At 38.2% G+C, this 24,625-nt stretch overlaps 1 protein-coding gene across 7 annotated transcripts in view; it reads left to right on the top strand.

Annotated features, from left to right (window-relative positions):
- The window catches only part of IDE (insulin degrading enzyme), a 53,067-nt gene that overhangs the window by 17,644 nt on the left and 10,798 nt on the right, over window positions 1–24,625 (top strand). For 6 of the 7 annotated variants that reach the window (XM_081006763.1, XM_081006765.1, XM_081006766.1 and 3 more), the window contains exons 4-17: window positions 296–465; window positions 4,351–4,473; window positions 5,216–5,328; window positions 5,700–5,862; window positions 6,743–6,835; window positions 8,238–8,329; window positions 8,902–8,982; window positions 10,010–10,113; window positions 12,327–12,429; window positions 13,533–13,655; window positions 14,349–14,431; window positions 18,194–18,338; window positions 20,892–21,002; window positions 22,011–22,131. In XM_081006763.1, the coding sequence (XP_080862889.1) occupies window positions 296–465; window positions 4,351–4,473; window positions 5,216–5,328; window positions 5,700–5,862; window positions 6,743–6,835; window positions 8,238–8,329; window positions 8,902–8,982; window positions 10,010–10,113; window positions 12,327–12,429; window positions 13,533–13,655; window positions 14,349–14,431; window positions 18,194–18,338; window positions 20,892–21,002; window positions 22,011–22,131 (1,625 nt within the window). Of the gene's footprint in view, window positions 1–295; window positions 466–4,350; window positions 4,474–5,215; window positions 5,329–5,699; window positions 5,863–6,742; window positions 6,836–8,237; window positions 8,330–8,901; window positions 8,983–10,009; window positions 10,114–12,326; window positions 12,430–13,532; window positions 13,656–14,348; window positions 14,432–18,193; window positions 18,339–18,822; window positions 18,968–20,891; window positions 21,003–22,010; window positions 22,132–24,625 lie in introns of all 7 variants that reach the window. The other variant, XM_081006761.1, reaches the window with a different exon arrangement.

Here is a 24,625-nt window from a genome sequence, read left to right as displayed (position 1 = left end):
TTTTTCACAGATACACAGCAGGCCTCTGCTAAGGAAACTTTCAGTGGCTAGTTCATAAGACAACAGCAAGAAGAAGCAGATCTGAGATAGCAAAAAGGCAGCTGATGGTATCTTGCTCATAGATTGTGTCCTGTCTGCTAAAAAGGTCATTATAGTAAATTGCACTAGATTAGAACATCCACTTGGTGATGAGACTACCTAGCAACAGAGTGTCTCCAGGTGAACAAAATTTTTAATTAAATAAAATGTAATTGTTGAAACATTGATTTGGGAAATCTGACTTTTTTTCTTCCAGGTTTGCTCAGTTTTTCTTGTGCCCTCTGTTTGATGAAAGCTGCAAAGACAGAGAAGTGAATGCTGTTGATTCTGAGCATGAGAAGAATTTAATGAATGATGCTTGGAGACTATTTCAGCTGGAAAAGGCTACTGGAAATCCCAATCACCCCTTCAGTAAATTTGGAACAGGTATTTAATCTTCCATTACATTTGCACCTGATCTGCTTTCGATTGGGGAGTCCCTTTAAACTGTGCTGTGAGGCTCCAAGGCATTCTTTTATATTGGAAAAATTATATTATGAAGCAGAATGCCTTGTATGGCTGAAAGAATGGATCACTTTGGAAAAAGCAGATTTATTAAACCTTGAGGGCTTTAACAACAGGTATGGATAGCACACCTACCTTGCATATGGAAAGATTAAAGTCAGAGCTGTACCCCAATTAAGTACTTCTGGGGAGAAATACATGAGGAGTTGAAAAAAAATGCTTAAAATCCCACTAATGAAAAAACCAGAGGCTTACCTACTGGGCCTATTAGGGAAAGAAATACTTAAATCGAAAAAAAGCATTTTCTTATATGCGACCACCGCAGCTAGAATAGTAATAGCACCTAAATGGAAAGCTAAAGAATTACCTACCAAGGAGGAATGGATTCTCAAATTAAATGAGTATTTAAAATTGGCTAAACTAACAGCATCCATACGACAGCAGTCAAATCAAAAACTGAAAAATGAATGGCAATGCTTTCATCACTATATGGCAAAATACTGCTCCAAAAAAAAATGCTAATATGCTTAGACTAAGAATGTAAATGCATCAAAGCAATAAATTATCAATGACATATGTATGCATATAGAAAAAATAAAAACCAGAATGCAATGATAAGGGTAAAATTGATTCTAGAGAAGACGAGTAGTGGTGGAGGGAAGTTAAACAGGGTGGTGGGTTCATTTTATTTTGTTTATGTTGTTTTTCTTCTTTTTTGGATATTGTATAATGATTTAATGTTTCTTTTCTGTTATGTATTTTTTCTCTTTTTTTCTTAAATTGTATGATGGAAAATTAATTTTTTTAAAAAAATGTGTTAAAATAAAAACATGTTGTATGGAAATTATTTGATGATGTAGCCTTTACACATGGTGATTTACTGCATTTGATTCACCTTTAAAAGCAACTGAGAATGTGTCACATTTATTTAACAGAATTTATATACCAGTTGATAATTACAAAGCCTGTAAGTGGTTTACAAGAAGTATTAAAATTACCAATAAAAAGCAGTTTAAGAATAAATACTGTAATTAAAAACATTTAAAGGATAATTAAAATTAACAGTAGACTGAAGAGAGATTAAAGCATGTCAACATCTACATGGATGGGCTTGCGTAAACAAAAATGTTTTAAGCAGGTCCTAAAAGAGTACATAGGTAAAGAGTTTCAAAGCGTGAGTGCTGGCACACTAGAAGAAATATTTCTTTATAAGTGTGAAAAGAGTATTATATAGCTGTACTGGTGGAAAAAACCTCTCCCAGCACTGCTTCTTAAACCAGAAAACAAAGCAATTCCTGAGAAATTTTCCAGAAAGATATTGTGGTTGATGCCACAGTAAAGTTGAGATGAATCAGTGTGTTTCACTTCCCCTGTCTCTTTTTCAGCATAGATCATCCACCCTTCTGATTGAAATGTGCTTTGAATCTGTGATAGCAGAGGGTTTAAGTCTGGTTAAGTGAGAGCAGCATGCAAGCTCTCACTCCTAAGGTTTTATTCCGTCCGTTTTTATTACAGCGTTATTACCTCTGGTGAACGTATTAGGTTTAAAATGGTGGTAGCAAGAACCCTTTCTGATAATGGTCACTTTTTGTCTTAAACATGATTTCAAAAACTCTTATTTTCAAATGTAGTTGCAGTCTTTAAAATAAAAAAAGAAAACAGAAGCTTAAAGAAGTATAGCAGCACCAGATACTCTGCCATGTGAAATGCAGACGTTGAGTCAGATTCCACTAACCTAGTGTGCTAGCGGAAGCCAGTGCAAGGACTCCAATTAGTGCAACAGGGCTTTCCTCCCCCTCCACAACCCCCAAATCTGCTCTGGAGGGTCAGGATAACAGGGCATGGGGAGGAGAAGAGAGTGGGGATCATTCTGTCTGGCAAGCAATCAGGAAAGTGCAATGTTGAATTATTCTGTAAGGGTGGTAATTCACAATGAAAGTGTGCGGAGACCTGAACTACTGTGCTTTCATCATAAATTGAATAAGACCATTTGTTTATGTATCTTGAATGGTTTTTCTTATTCGTGCTTGTCTATATTCATTACTACTATTTGTGAATAGAGCTGATCATTCTTTAAATCCCTGTTCTCATTATTTTTAGAACATTATCTTCACCTCACTTATTTTACGATTTCTTGCATTAAGCTTGTTTTCATAACTACATTTCGTCAATCCAGAATGCTGTGTTTTAGCTTTATTTTGCATAGCAGCAATGTTAGAGTCAGCTTACTGGAAATTAGAAACTCTAGTCTTGATTTTCCTTTTTCACTGCCAGAAAAAAGTGAAGTAATTTAGAAAATTATTATTGATTAATAAGAACTGGGAGATAGACACCGGCAGGCAGCCCATTTGAAGTTGTCACATGATGTCAAGTGACTGACATCCACCCTGACTTAAACCACAGTTTCCTAAGTCAGGTATCGTGGGGAAACTGTTTTAATTATCCCGAAAGTCTTATCTAAGGCCAATGGTGGGAGGAGGAAGCGCTTGAGCTAACTGCTCATTTCTACTCCAACAAACCATGCTTTGTTGACTCAAGAACACTGTATCTGATGCTGGCCTGAACATGTCCATGAACTATGAGGATATACACTGCATTTGTTGTTAGGCACAACACAAATTGTATGATTAACATACCTGTATTTCTGCTCTACACAACCTTTATATTACGATATCGGAATAGGATTTGCCTGTTATCTTATTAAGCAAAACCCAGCAAATTAGTGAAAATGTATAAAAAAGGGTCTAATTTATTCTGGAGGTGCCACGAGGTGGAGGGAACCCTGATCCATATGTGGTGGTCATGTAAATATGCTGGAGAGTATTGGGAAATGATCCACACAGAATTAAATAATATTCTAAAACTCACATTTCTCAAAAGGCTAGGGGCCTTTCTATTGGGGATAATAGGTGATGATATTACAATTCCAAAAAAGGCACTCAGTATTTTTCTGTACACAACCGCCGCAGCTAGAACAGTATACGCGAAAAAACAGAAAGAAGAAGAGATACCCACGATGGAAATTTGGCAAAACAGATTGATAGAATACATAGCATTAGTAACCATGACTGTGAAACTAAGGAATAAGGATGAGATAAAGATAAGAGTGGAAGTGTTTTGGAGATTATTTTAGAGGGTAAAATATACAATTTAACCTACAAGTAGAAGTTGACATATGAGCAGCAGATAACATCAAAACAGGAAGACTTGAAATAATGGGTGAAATATCAGGATATGCAGTAGATCAAGATTTCCCTACAATGTCACAGAGAGATGGATTGGGAAGTCTTAGGAAAAGAGATAAGTGATGGATACTGTACGATGTGCGTATAAAAGCTGTTGAAATTGCATAAATAAAAGTTTAGAAAGAGGATTTGTAGAAGCAATCCCTTGAGAACACAATTCCAGATTTCAATTCTCCTAACTCCAAGCTATTCAAGCTGAGCCACAAATGGTCTTGCTGAAATCATGAAAGCAGGAAATTTGATAAACATCTTGCACTCGATAGAAGTACCATCATGTGATAGAAATATAAATAGGATCTGCATGCACAATGCCCATCATTTGTTTTTGTGAGAATAAAGTTAGGGGGTTGCGGAGGACCATGTATGCCACCTGAGCTCATTGGAGGAAATGGAGAGTGTAAACGTAGTAGTAAAACAATCCAGATGCTGTAATCTGTTTGAGGGATATGTGCAGTATCGCCTCTTGTGATTGCAGGGATTAACAGTTTTTACAGAACTGAGCACATTTACCCAGTCATGGCTCTTATTGTAACACATCCTTCTTTTTATTTATGTACTGTAGGAAGCAAATTCACTTTGGAAACTAGACCAAACCAAGAAGGAATAGATGTAAGACAAGAGTTATTGAAGTTTCACTCCACTTATTATTCATCAAATTTAATGGCTGTTTGTGTTCTAGGACGAGGTAAGAATGCCAAACTTTTTGGGAGCTACTTTTAATATATAATCAATTTACAATGGATTAGCATTGGAACTTAACTCTGTGTGTGTGTGTGTGTGTGTGTGTGTGTAAAGAATGCAACCACTCTCCAAATCCTAAACCACAGGTCTACCTTAAATCTGTAGCATTTCTAATATCTACACTTATTAATTTGTAGGATGATTTAAAAAAAAATATAGGAAGGGATGTATGTACTCTGCAGATTTGTAGTAGAAAAAAAAGATTGTGTGTCTGCTGTAGAATTTGTCATTCTGAAAATGTCTGTTTTTATATAATGTATATGTTTCTAGACCTAGTATTTTCTTATAGATGAATTTTAAAATATAAACATGCAGTGATGTTCCGGAACTCAGAACATGGAGGGCAGGCTTCAGTGACATTCATTTCCTAGCATGCTCCAATCTCCATATCTTTCTTATTCTCACTGCTTTCTGCCTCCCAGTCTAGACTCCATAGTTTTAATTCCTTAGGAAGATACTTACTGTACACAGAATACACTGTGCTGCATCAACAGTACACAGACAGGTTTTATTTTGGGCACAGAATTTTTATATTGAAGAATGTGTAAAATGCATTCAGATTTTAGATACCGACTTTTCTCAAGAAGATGCTTATCAAGCATTTCTCTAAAAGGAGCAATCAAGGATAACATCTGAAACTTTTGACCATGTGTAACTTTATTTTCCTCTCAAATATATGCATACAGAATCTTTAGATGAGCTAACAAGTTTGGTAGTGAAGCTGTTTTCTGAAGTAGAGAACAAAAACGTTCCATTACCAGAATTCCCTGAACATCCTTTCCAGGAAGAACATCTCAGGGTGGGTTTATTGCATTGTGCCTTCTTTTAAAATAAGTTTTATGTTGTGTATTTAAGCAAGACTAGAAAACTACTGTGATAAGTTGAGTAGCGTCATAACACATCAGAATTACTTGTACAGCAAGACAAATGTATGTTGGCTGGAAAAGGTTTGGGTGTAGGTGTAATTGGCCCCTTCCTGAAACTTCACTAATTGTTCTGCTAGAAAATGCAGTTGAGCAATATTAATTTTATGTTATGGCCTAAGCATGAAATGGTCATATGTGGAATGAACTGTGGGTGGTGGATTTGAGAAGAACAGTAGCCTTGTAAAGGCAAAATACTGGATTCAGTTTAAATCAGATTTATTTTGCTTTTTTGTTCGTTTCACAGCAACTTTACCAAGTGGTACCTATCAAAGACATTAGAAATCTTTACGTCACGTTTCCAATACCAGATCTTCAGAAGTACTATAAATCAAACCCTGGCCATTATCTTGGCCATCTTATTGGTCATGAAGGTCCAGGAAGTCTTTTATCAGAACTCAAAGCTAAAGGTAAGGTGCGCAGTGAGTTGACATTGAAGCCTTGGGGCAATTGCTTCCCTACAGCTCAGCCCCTGAAAAGTAGGAGTGAAGTAAACAAAATCTAAGTTTCAGTTGTAATGATATTTCAAACAATCTCGCATTATATTACTGATGCTCTTTTTGGTTTTTCTTATCAATGGCTCAGTACTTCTTATATGAAAGATTATAAGGGATCTGATTTGTATGCAGTATATCCCCCCTCGCCAGTATTCCATCAACAGGATGACTGTTTGTGATGCTCAGGGCATGTTTACCAATGTGTAGCATATGTCCCCCTTGCCCTCAAAATACCCCTTTTAGGGGCCTGCACCAGCTCCAGCTCCACCAGGAGTGGCAAGGGGGCACAGGCATATCGCCAACTGAGCTGGGGATGGGGACTTGGGCTGACATAGCCTAGCTGCATTGGGAATCTGCTGAATTCTAAGATGCTCGTTGCAGAAGATCTTTACAAAGGATTGCCCCCAATGCACTTAGATTTTGTGTGCATGCAATGTCTTTCTGTCATTTGGTTCTTTAATAGTTTTTATTTAATTTCATAGATGTTAACCAAAGACATATACAGTGGTACCTTGGGTTACAGACGCTTCAGGTTACAGACTCTGCTAACCCAGAAATAATACCTCGGGTTAAGAACTTTGTTTCAGGATGAGAACAGAAATCGCGCTGCGGCAGCAGCGGGAGGCCCCATTAGCTAAAGTGGTACCTCAGGTTAAGAACGGACCTCCGGAACGAATTAAGTTCTTAGCCCGAGGTACCACTGTACCTCCTAATTTTGTGTGTGTACATGAACAGCATAACTAAGAAAAAATAAACTATTGTGTGAGAGTTTTAAATATATTCTATTTCACAGGCTGGGTAAATACCCTGGTTGGAGGACAAAAAGAAGGTGCTAGAGGTTTCATGTTTTTCATCATTAATGTTGACCTCACAGAAGAAGGACTTTGTAAGTGGATCCCTTCTTTTATTCTGTTGAGTTTGGATTTGGAGCACATTGATCTAAGTGAGCTACTCTAAGTAGACTTTTTTTACATCTCCCAGAGTGAGAAATAATCTGATGGAAATCCATACTATATTAGCTAGGTCAGGGACAAATGAACTGGCTTCAAACTAACTTCCCCATCACATGCAAAAATGTAGAGTTAAGAACAATCTCACTGCCAAAACATTTGTAATTTTAAGATTGTAGGTGGGTTTTTTTAGAGGGTTGAACAAATGACCTATGTGCTCATTCTTAATTCTACAGATCTGAACATTATTTTCCTGCATCTGAACACTGCTAGTGTTCGCCCAAATATGAGGAAAGTTCTTAGCCCATCTAATTCTGTTGAAATTATCAGGAAGCTAGTTGGAGGATTCCTAATTGCATATAAAACTAAGCCAAATTATGGCTTGGCACAAGGAAGCAAATGTGGGTTCTCAGAGATAAGATAGTGGCTATTTTGCTTTTCCTCTAGTGCTACTTCTACTACATGGTTTGCCTTAGCATTACATCTGAACCTGGGCTTATGCTTTATTTTGCTCAAAACAAGCCATGAGCTGTGGCAAAGGTTTGTTCTATGGTTTTGCCACTCGTAGTTTGTGCAGGGAAAATAAAACATGAACCTGGGTTCAGACATAAAGCTAAGCCATTATGTTTGGACATAATGCTAAGGTCACAGCAGCATAACAGCAGCAGGATCAGAGGAGGAGCAAATTGGCCACAATCTTCTATCTTTAGTTGCTCACACTGAGCCTTGGTTTGGTTTTGTGTTACGTGCAAATTGGGCCACTGTTAAGTTCATAACTGATCAGCAAGTTTATCTCTCTGGAAATTATTTGTACATCTAAAGGTATCATGTGCATGTTGTTTGCTTGATACTCTGTATTCTTTTACATTAGTAAAATAATGTGTGATTACTGCATACATTCGGTTTGTACAACTTTGTATTAGTTTATCCTCTGTCAGACTGAGCTGTTAGTTTTAAGTATAAGGGCTGAACTAGAAGATCGATGGTCAGCAATGCAGTCCCAACCATATCTGCTCAGCAGTAAGTCCTGCTGAATTCAATGGGGCTTACTCTCAGTTAAGTGGGGAAAGAATAGCAGCCCTAAATGGCTCACCCGCTGGAGCAAATAGATTGGGGAAGGGCATAGAAGAAAACAGTTTCAAACATCCCAGTCTTCAAAGTGTATGCATGGGGCTGCTGATTCGTTTTTTAAAAGCCTTGTGCATGCGTACAGGAGATTCTAATCGCAGATCTCTTTTGCGCATGTCTAGTCTTGGCCATAAGAAAACTAAAAATGTTCACTTCGTGTTTCCCTGAGAAATTGCTTATGCATGCAATATTTTATCTTTTTCTTAAAAGTACACGTGGAAGATATTATCTTGCACATGTTTCAGTATATACAAAAACTACGTACAGAAGGACCTCAAGAGTGGGTTTTCCAAGAATGTAAGGTATGATAATTGCAACATATTTGGGGTTTTCTTTCAAGTAGTTTTAGAGATTCACACCAGATCTTCTCTTATTTTAGATACCTTAATTAGAAATAGATTGTGTCTGTTAAATTTTATTGTTTTTAAAATTAATTTATGAACTTATGAACAAACAAACACATGCCCGACCTAAAATAATGCTATATCTAATAATCCATAACCTTATTCATTTTATAAAAGATTAAAATTATTATAATTTCCATTTTCTTTAAATCTGCTTAGTTAAGTTCCTAATGTTCTTGAATGCAATCAATTAGTTTCTAATGCTTTTGAATGTAATTTATTACATACATTGTTTACTTTGCCCCAAATGCTTTGTAATAACTTAAAGCGGTTTTCACTTATTCTCTTATGTTTGCCTGCATTCATTAAACCACAGTGCATTTATTCAATTTATTGCTAACTTCAAAAAACAAATAAAATTTATGTCCAAGCTTCATTTCCCATTATCGTTTAAAAATACCATTCTTACCGATCGTTTACAATATGAAGAGTGGCATTGCAGAATAACTTAATTTTATTTCTTGTTTTAGGATTTAAATGCTGTAGCCTTCAGGTTTAAAGATAAGGAAAGACCCCGGGGTTATACGTCAAAAGTTGCAGGGATTCTTCACGTAAGTTACGAAATTTGACTGAATTTAATGCTGAAATATTTCTTAACATTTCTGAAATGTGTCAAAAGTTGGGCATCAATGTCATTAGGTTGGGGTAAAGCACAAATTTTTTTTGCATGTATAGTGATAAATTACTTTGTCTAAGATGAGTATTGCAGGCCAAAAGATGTTGATATGGCACACAATTACACTATAAAGTGGTAGTGACAGCTAGTTGTCTCCTCACTTAATATCTCCATGGAAAGACTAGTTACCAAGTGTGGACTGGGACCCTGACTGGTGCTGGATATAGCTGAATAATTTGCACTGTTTCCTTCCAAGCATAACTGAACTGATTACCTGTATATTGATTAATCAGTATGACTTTTACAATGCACAAGCATGCTTACTGGTTAAATGATCTTTCCTGTACCAGGTGTTCTTAGGGCCTGGTCCTAAACATATGGTATTGTCTTATTTATCTGTAGACCTGTTAGGCTTTAGTGTCTTCACATCTAAAGAGCCTTGGTGACTTAGATCGAAGGCAGACTCACCAAAGGTTCCAGTTTGCAAAACAACCTTGGAGACATCTTTGCTTCTACACTCTTTTTTATTTCCAGAATGAATTCATAAGTACTGAATTCTTTGCTTTTTGCTGGGGGGGGGGCGGAGAAGATAGCTTTCTGTTAGAATTTGTGAAAGTAGGGGTTTTTTTAGATACTGCTACATGAACATGTTTATGTTGCTTCCATTCACTTTGAAAACATCCTCCAGGGGTCAGCATTTGCTTCTTTTTATCCCTTATAATATCAACAATGTAGTGCGGGTAGCTTTTATTTTATTAGCTGTGTACCTAAGTGACAGTGATTCTTTCTGTACTATGGGTGACATCTAACATTAGTCATAACTCTGAGAAGATCTATTGATTTCAGTGAGTCTACTCCAAGTGTTACTTAGAGTGATAGCCAACTATCTTAGTAACTATATCACTTTAGTATTATGCATAATGTCTTCGGTTTAAACTAAAAATATCACATTTTTATTGTAGTACTATCCTATAGAAGAAGTTCTTGCTGCAGAATATTTACTTGAAGAATTTAGGCCTGATTTAATAGAAATGGTATTGGATAAGTTAAGACCTGAAAATGTCCGGTAAGCCATATTGCCACATCCAATATTTTGTACAGATTGAGTTGCAAATATTTTGCAGGTTAAAACTGCTGATGGATTGTAGATTGTACTTTTAAATCCAAAATAACTTTACACGTGCAAAACTCCTTGAATGAAATATTTAAGTTTTCCTATTCTATACAAAGAAAAATATTTAGCACAGCATGGAAGGAGGGAAGAACACTGCATAATAATTTTAAGAACTGATAGAACCCTTTGTCATATTTACGTAACTAATGTGCAGTTCTTTTGAATTATCATACGATGTTGCTAGACTTCATTGAAACTTCACACCCATGTCACTGACTCTTCTGGATGCTTTCACACTAGGGCTCAATAGGTGAAGCAACGAAAGGAACAGCAGGCATGCTCTTCCCCTCTAGCGTGATGCTTTTCTTTCTGTTTTCTATTTATTGTAACTGTAGTTTGCCACATTGGCAAACTGGTCAGTGCTTGCCCTTGAAATCAGAATCTGAAAATGTGATTTGAATTAGGTATCTGATTCTAGTTGTGGCAGGGTGAGGGGTGTAGATGACACAAACTGATTATTTGGGAAACTGTAAAGACGATGGTTGCTGCAGAATAGGGACTGAACTTGTGCTTGTAGGATTAACTGGACTGAGCCCAATGCTTCTACTTAAGGAAAACACACTCTTCTTTGTGCAGCTCTTCTTGAGAATCACAGTGGTTCATCATGGTTTTTACCTGTGATTGTATGCTCACCCCAATTTTGCACTTGGTCCACATACAGGGACCATGTTAGCAGGCACCCATGACTGCTGCTTAATTCATAATAATGCATTGACTTGCTCTGTATTTGTCATATGATTTGTAAAACAAGGTTGTTGCAGCGGAGTGGAAACACAGTTGTCCACTGGCAACAGAGGTTTTTATTAGTGGCAGGTAAACTCTTCCTGCTGTTTTCAATACGATAGACTTTCATACTTGGTGTACATAATTGACTTTTATTTTTTTGCTGAAGCCGTGGTTCTCTGCCAGTGTATGCTAGAAACACTGAGATAAGCAGTGTTCGCTCATTGCCAGTGACAGAATTGTTACCATAGTAACTAATTTCAAAGGGAAATAAAGCTTCCCTCATACCATTGCATTGTGCCTTGTATTCATACATAGTGTGAAAGAAGGCTGAGTGGGGTGCTTCATTTACAGCACAGAATCTTCCATCTTGAAATATTATTTGGCAGCCAAGGACAAGGTTAAAATGAAAAATTGCTAGTTATTTCTGTCTCTGATTCAGCCCTATCCTTTGTTTTTAAGGTTTTGTTTGTACTAAATGTTCAGATTGATTAAGTGTTCCATATATCCAACTGTCCTATAGTCCTCTAATTAACTATGAGTTGGCTCTGAGGTGCTAGAACAGGGTTGTTAGTAAATGTTTTCTCTCGCATATAATTGGCCAGAGAGATGCTAATTACTCTTGCTATTCTGCATTATTTCTCCTTACTTACCCCCCCCCCAAAGCATTTCTTTAAAATTCTAGACCATTTGAAACCTGGAAAACTGTTAAAACTACCGGTAATTAGAAACAGTTGTTAAAATGTTGCAGAGAGCAGGATTACAAAAGTACGTTGTCACCCATGGATGACATTTGTATGGTCTTTTCCTTTGCTTCAAATTTCTGTTTAGAAATGGTAGAAAATGAATTTAGGAGCACCTTAGGTGTGTTATATATGCTCTTAATTGCTGGGAATTTTTTCAAATATTCTGTTAACGTCTTTTTTAAAATACTTGTCATGAGAGCTAGAAATCTTTTATTTTAGTGAAATTTTTAGTGAAATTTTGCATAGCTGCAAAAAGCAAACTGAGCTTAATATATTAAATCCTGTAAAATATATCCTCTTATATGCAAGTTCAGTGTATAATATATCTCTCTCTCCCTGTGCGTATATATATATATATTATATCTTTTATGGCAAAATATAATACATATATTTTTAAAAATAACAAGGGGTCATTTAACATAGCCATTTTGATATGGATAAATGTTGCTTTTTGTTTTACTGACAGGAGGATTAAATGCAAAAATAGAATAGGACATATATAATTTACAGTATTAGTAACAGAATCTTTGAACTTAGTGACCAAGCAGAATTATTTGAATAGCATTTGGGGGGGGGCGGGGGAGGTAATATGCTTGCTTGCTTGCTTACTTACTATGTTTTGGTTTTATTTTTTAGGGTTGCAATAGTTTCTAAGTCTTTTGAAGGAAAAACTGATAGAACAGAAAAATGGTATGGAACCCAGTACAAGCAAGAGGCAATTTCTGATGAAGTCATTAAGGTGTGGTGAGAAAGTTGGTGGTAAACTGAATATGTAACCAGTATTTTCACACTTCTTACAATTGGGGTGGAGGAAGGGGGGCGGTGGGGGCGGTCCGTCCCGGGTGTCACCATTGAACGGGGTGACAAAATGCTGGGCGGCACTCACCGCGGGGCCTGCAGCACACCCGAGGCATGCGTCTCTCCTGGGAGAGCGCCCGCAGGCTCCACACTACCCCAAATGGTCAGCCCGCCGTCTCCCCCTCAGCTGTAGGGCGGCTGAGTGGGAGGAGGCAGGCAGACTCCTTGGAGGCCCCACAGAGCGTCCTGCCCTGGATCGCCCCACCTCTGCGGGTGGCTGGCCCGCCCCCACGGGCAGCTGACCTTGCCCCTGGGTGCAGGGCACGCGTACCGCCCCAGGCGCCCGATCAGCTTGCTCCGCCACTGCTTACAATAAAGTTTATTTTGTGTTGTTTACAAAAGCAACTAATACTGTTGCTTGTATAAGTGTATCACATTGGTGTCAGTTAATTTTAACTGGTGTTATGGGGGAAAAATAGATTTCACTTCAAAATGTGAACCAAATCCTTGAACATCACTTTGTGGTGCAGCCAATATTATACATGTTGGACCCTTAACCCCCCCCCCCCAAATCCTGATTGATAAGCTTTAGCGAGAGAGAAACTATGTTCAGAGCACCTAGCTGAACATACAGCTATGATCACACACGCAGCTGTGTTTGGAGGATTTGTATAATATTTTCACATATTGCTAAGAGTGAAAACCAGCTGCTCACATGGGGATACATATTGCAGAAAGCATTTCTTAGTAGTTCTACACGGTGGTTAGAACATGCACTCTAGCCCTCAGTCAGCACTATGTTCTAAGTGGTTATGGAACATAGTTAAAAGCAAACTTAAATGGTATTATGTGAACTGCAAGGAATCGTACAGATTAAATAATTTGAAACATTAGTAATAATTAATTTTGTCATGAATTTTGAAGAAGCATGATTCATCAGAGGTCGATAATCCTTCACAGAGCAGCACAATTGCAGCACAATTTTTTTTAGCCCACCCACTGGATAATAACAAAACTATCCTCTTGTTTGCACATTGAATGTAGAAATGGCAAAATGCTGACCTCAATGGGAAATTCAAGCTGCCAATGAAGAATGAATTTATCCCTACTAACTTTGAAATTGTACCTTTAGAGAAGGATGCACCACAGTACCCTACTCTTATCAAGGTAAGCATATGTATTTAATAGTTGTGGGTGGAATTTTGGGAATATGTACCATTCTTTCCTGAATTGCTTTTGAAAGATTAAGGTCATTGAGTAGGCTGCTTATAATATGAACAGTATTGTAAGACTAGATTGTAAAAATGAATGAAAATTGGATCTTTATTTTAAGAGGTGACTAGCTCCTGTCCAGTTGGCTTTTTGCCCCGTGTTCAAAATATATAAACCTTTAAGTTTACATAGTGGTGGAAGTGAGTTCAAATTGCAGAGTTTGGAGATGAACTCCTAATGGCTCATCCCAATATCAGGTAAGCCCATACCCTGCCATAGCTGTCTCTTCTTTCCAGACTTACCTGACAGTGGTGCAAACAAATGGCGTATGGATTTAGTGTTCATACCTGCAAAAGTCCCACAGGGCTTAGAGGTCGTCCCTTCATCTCAGAAATGTTAGCATATAGGCATGTGTTTAGACAGCACGAGGGAACATTGTAGGGAATAGGTCTGCATCACTGTGTGTAATTGGGGTGGGGTTGAGAAATTTGGGCTCTGTTAAACCCTGTGGGACTCCACCCAAACTCAGATGGCCTGGGCTCTGTATGTTTATATTCTTTAAACAGATTTAAATGATAAAAATACACAGTTTGTAATTTAATAATAATTAATAATAACAATAGAAAATGTATGTTTTCTTAAACTCAGGACACTGCTATGTGCAAGCTATGGTTCAAGCAAGATGACAAATTTTTCCTACCCAAAGCTTGTCTCAACTTTGAATTTTTCAGGTATGCAAGCATTTTTGTCTTTAAAATTTATCTTTCTAAGCAGAGTCATTCAAGAAAACATTTTATCATTCTTGGGGCTGCTATAGTGGAATAACTGAGATTGTCGGTTCCCACTTATTGCTGCAATCCAGCATTATGGATGTGCAACAGTGTGCACAGGTTTTCTGCTGGCTGAAAAGTATTGTCCACATTCCAGAGGAGCAACCATGTTAATCTGTTGCAGCACAAGCAACAAAGTCTTGTAGCATCTCAATTTGTTACTGTTAAAGTGCCACAAGAGTGTTTTAAACGTAATCCAAGAGCTGTTAATGACTCTCCTCCTTCACCACACTCCTACACCAAACATATCTCTGGTGATAGAGCTTCACAGCACAGGGAATATAAGCACTGAAACATGCTTCCACACATGTATGGCTATATCCAAGCCATGGGTGTTTGTTTGTTTGATTAATTCATTCCTCAAAGGGAAGTAGCTTTCAGTCTATTCAGTGGAGCAGTCCCTCAGCTTTATGATCCTGATGAGTGCCTTGTTTGACCTGGACAAGTCCACTTTTATACAACTTTGGTACCATTCTACTATCCTTAGGTAAAGGTAAAGGACCTCTGACCATTAGGTCCAGTCGTGACCGACTCTGGGGTTGCGGCGCTCATCTCGCTTTATTGGCCAAAGGAGCCGGCGTACAGCTTCCGGGTCATGTGGCCAGCATGACTAAACTGCTTCTGGCGAACCAGAGCAGTGCACGGAAACGCTGTTTACCTTCCCTCTGGAGCAGTACCTATTTATCTACTTGCACTTTGACGTGCTTTCGAACTGCTAGGTTGGCAGGAGCAGGGACCGAGCAACGGGAGCTCACCGCGTCACGTGGATTCGAACCGCTGACCTTCTGATCAGCAAGTCCTAGTCTCTGTGGTTTAACCCACAGCGCCACCCGCGTCCCTCTCTACTATCCTTATTTAACCCCTAAAGTAATTTTTTTGTGTCCTAGGAGCATCTCATTTTTGAGGAAGGTTTTTTTTTTAATAAGATTTGTCCAAAAAGTAGAATGTGGGACTGTTGTATTTGACAGAAACTGGTATGATAGCAGGAATTAGTATTGTAGAGCCATAATTCCCTTACTGTACACATGCATTTTGTGTCCTACCATATTCTGTGGAAGAATCACTTCTTGAGCCTTTGCAGCACTTCAAGCTGCATCCTAAAAAAGCAAAAGTGATCCGAAATGGTGGGAATTGTAGTCCAAAAACAGCTGGAGACCCAAGTTTGGGAAACCCTGCTCTAGCCTCCCACTGTTGTTTTATCCCCTGCTGTCTCTGCACGTTGGGCAATATCAATGAGGCCAGTGGATCCAGCTCCACATACAGTCATATGGAGGGAAATAAATGAACAGGGCTTCATTCTCCTCTCCCTTCAAATGTCCAGAACAATTTTGGAACTGCACATTAAAGCTTTTGATTTAAAAAAAAACAAAAACATTCTTTAGCACACAAAATAATTCATCTTTGTTTTGGTCTGTCTCAGCTTGGGAGCTTTGAGAACAGTTAATATGCAACAAGTAATAAAATAAATATCTTTAGCATTCCTGTGAACCCATAATCACCACTGCGGTTCTGCATAAACTACGCTTCAGGTCTTGCCTCCTTCCCACCAGACCTCTAGGCCAGATAATACTGTTGCATCTCTGCATTGGCTGTGCTTGAATCATTAAATCATTTCCAGTGCAGTACAACTGATCACCCGCAGAGGTCTCCCTTTGTATCTAGTGATGATGAATTACTCAATTTGAAATTGTGATTTGCTAACATTGCTAATAATATTCCCCCCATCAGGTAATAGCTCTCACATACCCCAATTTGGAAACTCTGTTGCACTCTTGATTCAATGTCACTGGGATCTCAAGAGGACCTAAGCACACCTTTCTAATCTGTGAGCCTCGACTCACCATCCCTATAGTATAAACTTACTTGTAATGTTAGCAACAACCAGGGTGCCTTTATGCAAAGCCTCCGTTTTCTGTCGTGTCTGGAATGTGGTGTGTAGTTTTCCCAAAGCAGCTGAACGTTCAGACAGAAAATATATGTTCCAGAGCTGCTTATGAGCTAAATATGCTCATAAGCCTGATAATTTCTCAGTGTAATGCTGCTCAATTCATAAGGAAGGCTGAGCATTATGAGCTGGGGATATTTGTATAGACCAGTTAAAAACTTACTTTGGTGAAATTGCTTGGTTCTGAAGTCAAATTACCTGTTAAAGTTGAAGCACACTTAACAGTTTACAGCACTGAAAATGAAATTTAAGATAAAACCAAGTAAGTTAGGTTTTTACACTTAATATAATTGCTAGCTAATTTCATGGTCCCATTTTGATTTTTGAGGAAGCATGTGAACTGCAGTACTGCTTAGTTTTGTAAGAGAGTTTATAGATAGAAACTTGGGTGGTTATGTATCTTGAAATGATAATTCCTATATTAAGTAAAATGCAGTCATCCCCCCCCCAAACTTCTTTATCTTCTGATGAGTTTTGTATTGAAAAGGTTTTAAAAATGAGGTCTCAGCCTTTTCTGATTATGTTGTTTCTGCTTGTGATGGGTCTCTACAATAATAGCCTTTAGATAAGATGTATATGAAAATGCAACATTGTCCAGTGAGTTTTAACATATATTGAGGCCGCATACATTACTGGGAGTAAGTCTGATTGAACCCAGTGAAACTTAACTTCTGAATAAATAGTATTGGTTTGCATGTCAGAAATCATTGTGCAAAGAGTCACTTGTTTCACATTATTAAAAGAACATTCTGATTTTTCTTCAAAAAGAGATGCATGGTTTTAATTAAATGTTTTGTTCTTTGAATCATTATTCTGCCCCATAATTATTATTTTGCTTTAACATGCTGAATATTGTTGTACTTTTGTATTTTACTTATGATAGAATTCTTCAGTAAGAAATGTTGCTTTGTGAACAATTTACTTGGGCGATGTTGATGATTTCATATTTTTAACTGCTATATGTATATATCCATAATAGATATTAGACCATACTGTACACAAATTACTTCTGCTCTTAATCTGGTTTGTCACTCTTAATATGTTGGTGCAAAGCAGTATTGTTGAAACATGACTTGAGTCTTTGAGTTGTCTTTACCTTTGGAAGTCTGTGCAGTGTACTCTTCCTCATTGGGATATTGCAAAAATGTATCAGGGTAGCGTTATCTGCTATAGCTAAATACAAAACTTTGATATTTTTGTGCCTAATATAGAAAATGCCAGTGGTTTGGTAGCAAACCTATAACTGCGCTATTTCCTGATTTTGTGAAACCAGCAGCTGTGTTCAGTGAGGTTTAATCCTGATGACAAGCAAGTTAAGTGTGAGACTGTCCTACTTGGCAAGCTTTTAGATTTATCCACTGTGGCGATTTTTAACTCATTGTATATTTTAAGTGTTTTATATATGTTTTGTACTTGTTTGTAAGCATTTGTCTTTGTAACAAATTCAGAATAATGTGGGCTAAAAATGGTTTTGTGTAATCTTATGCAGTAGATTTAACATAGATGTAATACATCTGTGTGTGTCTGTCTCAGTATGGAATTGTTAAATCAATCTTTTCCCCTTTAGCTGTGTGTTTGTGTTCACATACTGTCTTAATATTCTCATAACAGGAAGCAGGATTTTCTTTTTTACTGTGTCCTTGAGATCCAGTATGGAGGATCTAGCAGAACTGGGAAGTAATTGCAGCAGATATTTTACTTTCAACGTTTTCTTCCAGCCCATTTGCTTACGTGGATCCCTTGCATTGTAACATGGCCTATTTGTACCTTGAGCTACTCAAAGACTCCCTCAACGAGTATGCATATGCAGCAGAGCTAGCTGGCTTGAACTATGATCTCCAAAATACCATCTATGGGATGTATGTAAGTACCAAATCAAGGAGAATCTTAAAAGCCTTAAATTTACTTCCACTAATCAGAAGGAAAAAAATTGATTTGCTGGAAGCAATTTTTCAATGGCTTTTCCAATTGAGAACCTGTTTTTTTCAGTTTCTTTTTCAACCTTGATTTCTAGCTATACTTTCTCATAATTTGAAATTTCTGGAGTCTTCAACATTTCCATTCGCATTCAGCAATTTTTGCACTTCATTTTACGTCATTCACCAGAATATTTGCAAGATTATTTTTTTTTACTTAAAACTCAAATTTACAGTCCGAATTGGAGTTGAGATACTGCTCCATTTCACTAGAGTTCCGAATGAGAAATCAAATTCCCAGTGTTTCACTCCCGAGAATATTGGTTATGAGGCTGCATATACATACTCTTCAGTCATGTTTCTTCATCCATTACCGTGTCGCTCCTTGAAGTATCAAAGCATCCTTTTGTTTTGTTTTTCTTTTTTGTTAGTCGCTACCTTTATGCTGATCCTCTCCATTGCAACATGACATACCTGTTAATCAGGTTATTGAAGGATGATTTAAAAGAGTATACATATGCAGCACGCCTCTCAGGTTTGGTCTATGCCATTGCATCAGGAATGAATGCAATACTTGTAAGTAAGATGGGGGGGTGAACAAGCAAAAAGTAGATGGCGTGAGAGTTGAGTGCTGCTTGGAAAAATGGCTCCTGGTTTTGTCCTTTGCATCCCTATCATAAGGGCGTGAGACTTGTGCAGTTTTATAACCATTTATTGAATGGTTTGGCCATGATTGGAATGGTTTTTTTTATGACTGAGAAGTGTGCTGATGCATTACTGATCTGCATTTCTTACTCATTTGTATAGTATAGTAACCTTGAAAGAGTTGCTATGTTTTTAGTTAAACATGGAGTTCTGCTGGCTTTCAGTCATTTAGATCCTAATGTATACTTAAAAAATAAAAAAACCCCAGCCACCACCAAAGTACTGCAGGGCATCTGGAAGACTAATACATTTATTGCAGCATGAGCTTTTGTGTGCCAGAACCACCTTCATCAGACATGCAATTTACTAAATATTACTAACTGCATTATTGGTAAGAGAAGACTGCATTTCGGGATCAAGATGACTTGTGAAACAGGGTCCTTATATAACACATGAGTACATTAAAAAGTGATCTCTATTCTATTTCTTTCCTAAACTTTCCCAAAACATTGACTATTTCTTTCCTAAACTTTCCCAAAACATTGCACTTACTTTTAAGACTCCAGTAATCTCTGCGTAGGTCATATATTTTCTTTATCTGACGAAACATGGGGCTGCTAAAAAGCATGCTTTTTAATGTACTGGTTTCAGTGCTAAAATTGGCTGGGGGGAAACAGCACAGTTTTATAGTATTTTTGCTTATTTACATTTGTAGCTTGCCATTTTTTCCATCATGGAACTCGGTGTGGTTTACGAAGTGTTGTTCAGCAGCCTCTCACCTGATCAGACCTATTTAGCATCAGCAAGGTTGCCAAGGTGTTATGTTTTCAGACTGCAACCTGGGATCTAGTCAATATGAGTCAAGTCCATTCTAATTTCTTTCATCATGTAGCACAGGGGTTGGGGAGCCCTTTTGACTTCATAGGCCAGATCCTTATTAGGATCTGCCTCAGTGGCTTAGTTTGCAAGGTTGGCAGAGCCTCCCACATACCAGTCACCAGACATCACAAATGACAGGTGAGTAGGTGCATCTTGCAGGCAGCAAGGTTTTGCTAAAACAAAGGTTTTATCCTTTATATGTGCAAGGAGCTTTGCAGATGCTGCTGGTCATCAGTACCTGCAAATCCTCTTTTTTCTTCTTCTCCTGTCCCCTCTAGCTCCCTATACACCTTCAGAGTAAGCTCCAGAAGGGGGGAGAAACCTGTGCAGCATGTTTGGGGGGGGGGCAGGAAAGGGAGAGGAAACTGAAGTCACATTGCACAAGCAGCACCCAGTTGGCATTGCGTTCTATACAGCCTTGTGTGTATGGTGGTCAACCGAGTTATGCAATGATTTTATGAGCCTGTCATCTTGATGTCTTAAACATTTGTAAGTCCCTACTTCTTAAACATCAGTATATAATGGACTCTTCTGCTTTATTAACTATGGAACAGAAGTTTTTCTTTCCTATATTCTTTTCTAGATTTGGGTTCCTAGCATACTTTTATTCTTCATTTGGAAGAAGAATGATAAACTACTCTTTAATCCTGGGAAAGAGCAACAACATTTCATTCCGTTTTCTATTACCTGACGTTTGAAGCATTGCTTTGCAGCATGGAACAATATTGGTTTTCCACTATAATTTTGCTTTGTAATTGTAATAGAAGATGTTAAGCCCTGGGAAAAAGTAAAGCAGTAATAATATCACACATAGACTTCGATGTAGTAAAGGGCAAACCTTAGTATTTCTGGCGAAATAAGGGAGAATGCTTCCCAGTGTTAAGAAGTTGCTGTTTATTGCTTTGATGGACAATCTAGAATTCTAGAAAACAGAATATTTCAAACACATAACAGCTTATATATCCTTTTCCTATAGCTTTCCGTAAAAGGTTACAATGACAAGCAGCATATCCTGCTCAAGAAGATTGTTGAGAAAATGGCTACCTTTGAGATTGATGAAAAAAGATTTGAAATTATCAAGGAGGCGGTAAGCCATCTTGAACTTGACTTTGATCCTTATAAATCAGAATATCAAGCAGGGGAAGACACCATACATGCAATATTTCATTCCTTGAAGGCAGGAGGGGGTGTGCAGGAGCCTAAAAGTTCAAATAAGTTACAGTGGTGCCCCGCAAGACGAATGCCTCGCAAGACGAAAAACTCGCTAGACGAAAGAGTTTTCTGTTTTTTGAGTCGTTCCGCAAGACGAGTTTCCCTATGGGCTTGCTTTGCAAGACGAAACGTCTTGCGAGTTCTTGCGAGTTTGTTTCCTTTTTCTTAAAGCCGCTAAGCCGTTAATAGCTGCTATGCCACTAATAGCCGTGCTTCGCAAGACGAAAAAACCGCAAGACGAAGAGACTCGCGGAACGGATTAATTTCGTCTTGCGAGGCACCACTGTATGAACAATGTGTAGGGAATGTACATATGCCTGCAGAAAGGTATAAAACTGCTGGGGGCAATGATTGGTGCCACACTTGGACTGTCGTCATTTGCACACTTGCCTGAGAGTAAGCTCCATTTGAAAATAATGTGACTTCAGAGTAGTCATCCATAAGATTTAAGTCAATTAAATTTAGTGAGGGCTTTTTCAGCTATGACTCTTGTCTTTCTGTAGTTCTCTTCCTCTAGCCAGTACATATATTCTGTTCCCATCCCTTAGTGCTGGTTCAGAGATTAGGAACAGACCACAAGATCCCATGCTTCTTCTCCTCCACCTGCCAGCTGCTCATCAATTACAGGCAAATTCCTGATGTGTTTTATTGGCCCCAGTATTGGTTGATGAATGCTAGTCAGGGTAACCTTTTAATCATGGATGAATAATGATTTGCCATCCAGCTTCAAACTATGATATGAGATCTCAGTTAAGAGGGAGCCCTGCCCATCTTTATTTCTTTTATCTGACCATATAATTTGAATATAGAACATCAAAAAAATCAGGCAACGTTCATCGCAAATCTTCATTTCTTAACCATTATTTTATTTTAACCTTGTTAGTACATGCGATCGCTTAATAACTTCCGAGCTGAACAACCACACCAGCATGCCATGTATTACCTCCGACTACTGATGACAGAAGTTGCCTGGACCAAAGATGAATTAAAAGAAGCTTTAGACGGTGAGCTGCTGCCAGTTTATATATTTTGCCCATTTTAACTACATCTTTTCTATCTAATGTGTATTTTTACTTGTTTTGATTTTATGATTGTTTATTAGTCAAGCATTTTTTATCTCAACTGAACTTTGAGCAAAGTATTTTAATTTCATCTCAGTCTTAAATAGTATCTGCATTCATACTACTGTTCTATGGAGGGTATGGAGATTTTTAGTAATTTAGATTGACTTAACAGTGGTGAGAAAACCTTTTAAAACCTTATTGTCATGTTCTAGGTTTTTAAGATCTAAATTTAGAATTTAAATAATCCTTAATGATAACCAAAACCACATTTGTTACAGAGGGAATATTAAAATAACAAAGCTTTAAGCATTTAAAATAAGTCCATTGTGAAGAAGCTTAGCATAATCATCAAAATATCTTTCTCTAAAATATATCTAGTTTAAAATTATCCACCAGCAATAACTAGTCAATCCAAGAAGATTGTAAGCTTCCAAAAGTGTGCTCAGATGTGAAGTTTGAAGTCCCTCACAGAAAAGTCCCACAGTTTTGGTGCAGACAGATTTCAAGAACTTAATCCCCCTAACTGGGGCTTCATTTAGTTCAAACAATCTGCCCTTAAAGAGTGCCTTTTAAATTCTGGGATCTGGACAGCATAAAAACACTTTAAGAAATTAATTCCATATTCCTGTGGAAGAAGTGGTTATGCAGTATGACCCATGGATATATAATTTGCCTCTTATTTTTTTACAGTTGCAGTTGTGCAGTTCTAAAATTCTGTTTGATAGTCCTAGGAGAGGGGTCTCCAATACCGTGCCCCCCCCCCATGTTTGACTCTTAACTCCCATTAGCCCCAGCCAATATAGTCAGTGTTCAGGAATGATGTGAATTGTAGTGCAAAACACCTAGATGCCAGTACATTGAATATTCCTGTTTTCAGATGAGATTTCCAAATACTTTTCAGAACCCCAGCATGCTGAATGCCATTCCTTTCTTCCACTCTCAAGTCCTGTTTCCCTGTTAACTTTTAAAAGTCCAGAGATGCAGCTGTTCTAGCTCATCAATTTTCTTTGAGTCTAGGGAAAATCAGAACATTGGAGAAAGGTACAGGCACTGCCACTCATCTGCTCACCAAGCATAGTTGCTGCTTTTCCAGTTTGGCAAGCTGAACCTCTGTCATATTAAGTCTGTGAACTCTGTAAACACTCAGTCTCTTTCAAGACAAAGGCAAGCACAGTAATATTTGTTTTATACTCTCAGCCAGACTCGTACAATTTGCTCCACTTTGTTCAGGAACATTGCATGGGGCAGGGCAGAATATAGGTCTCAGGAAGAAAGCAGCAGATATTTAATTCACTTACTCCAGTTTGCAGCCACATAGCTCACTCAGGGCTCACGCTGCTCCACTTAGAAGCCCATGTCTGTTATCAGACAAAAGAACTGGGCCAACACAAACTCATGAGTGATTCTAATGACAGCAACAGAGAATGAAGCAAAGGGGAAATCACTATCCAATCCAACCTAGTCCCCATACACATCTTCAGGGCCAGATGTGCTAAATGGTCTTATGGATGAAATCAAACATCTTTCTAGTTTAGCATTCTGTTTGCAGCAGTGGCCATCTATATGCCATTGGAGATGCTTACAGGCAGGACATGAAGACAAGAGCCCTCCTCTGCTGCCCCCCTCTGTTGTCCTTGCAGTAATGGGACAACTTCATTGCATGCGGCACTGTCTTTAAGCGACACTGAAACATCAGTGTCAATATAATCTCAGTTGAGAGGGGGTTCCATAAGTGGAAGTCCATCACTGAGAAGGCCCTGCTCCACTTCACCACCCCATGGGCCTCACCCTCCAGCAGCACCCAAGCAGGACTTCCTCCACAGGTCTTGGAGCATAGGCTGGGCTGGGAGTTATCAGGGGAGGCGCTCCTTTAAATACTTGGATCCCAGGTTGAAGAGGTCTCGTACACCAGTACTAATACCTTGAATTGGGCTAGGCAGATAACCATCAGTCAGTGCAGAATTTGTTGCAATATGATTGCTTCTTGCCTCCCTGTGTAACAGCCAGCATAATCATTCTGCGGTAGCTGCAGCCTCAAGAACAACCCCAAATACAGCATTCCTATGTTCTCTACCTTACCATCAGTGATATCAGAGATCTTATTCACACAGCATCTATTTACTAGTGATCCATATGCCTGGCTGTAGACAGGCAGGAGGAAGAAATTTCTTTCCAACATTCTCTCCTCACCCCCTGACCCCTGTGTATGTGTCCCATCTTTCCCTTTGTACACTTCTACAAGGGAGTGGAGGTGTGAAATCTAGGTTATTCTGATTGTTTAGTTTCTAAGGTCGATTGCCACAATCCACTCTGGTGGCACTTAAACTTGTATTCACCATTTACATTCATCTACACTCACATGTGTTTCAGTGGGTGTTTGGATGTGCCTGTAGCTAAAGGCATTAATCCTACCATACATATCTATGAAAAGTTT

This window comes from Podarcis pityusensis, assembly GCF_964106645.2.
Source record: "Podarcis pityusensis genome assembly, chromosome: 5".
In the NCBI taxonomy this organism is placed as follows: Eukaryota; Metazoa; Chordata; class Lepidosauria; order Squamata; family Lacertidae; genus Podarcis; species Podarcis pityusensis.
The sequence above is the reverse complement of the archived record's forward strand: the minus strand, read 5'-3'. Positions and strand labels throughout refer to the sequence as shown.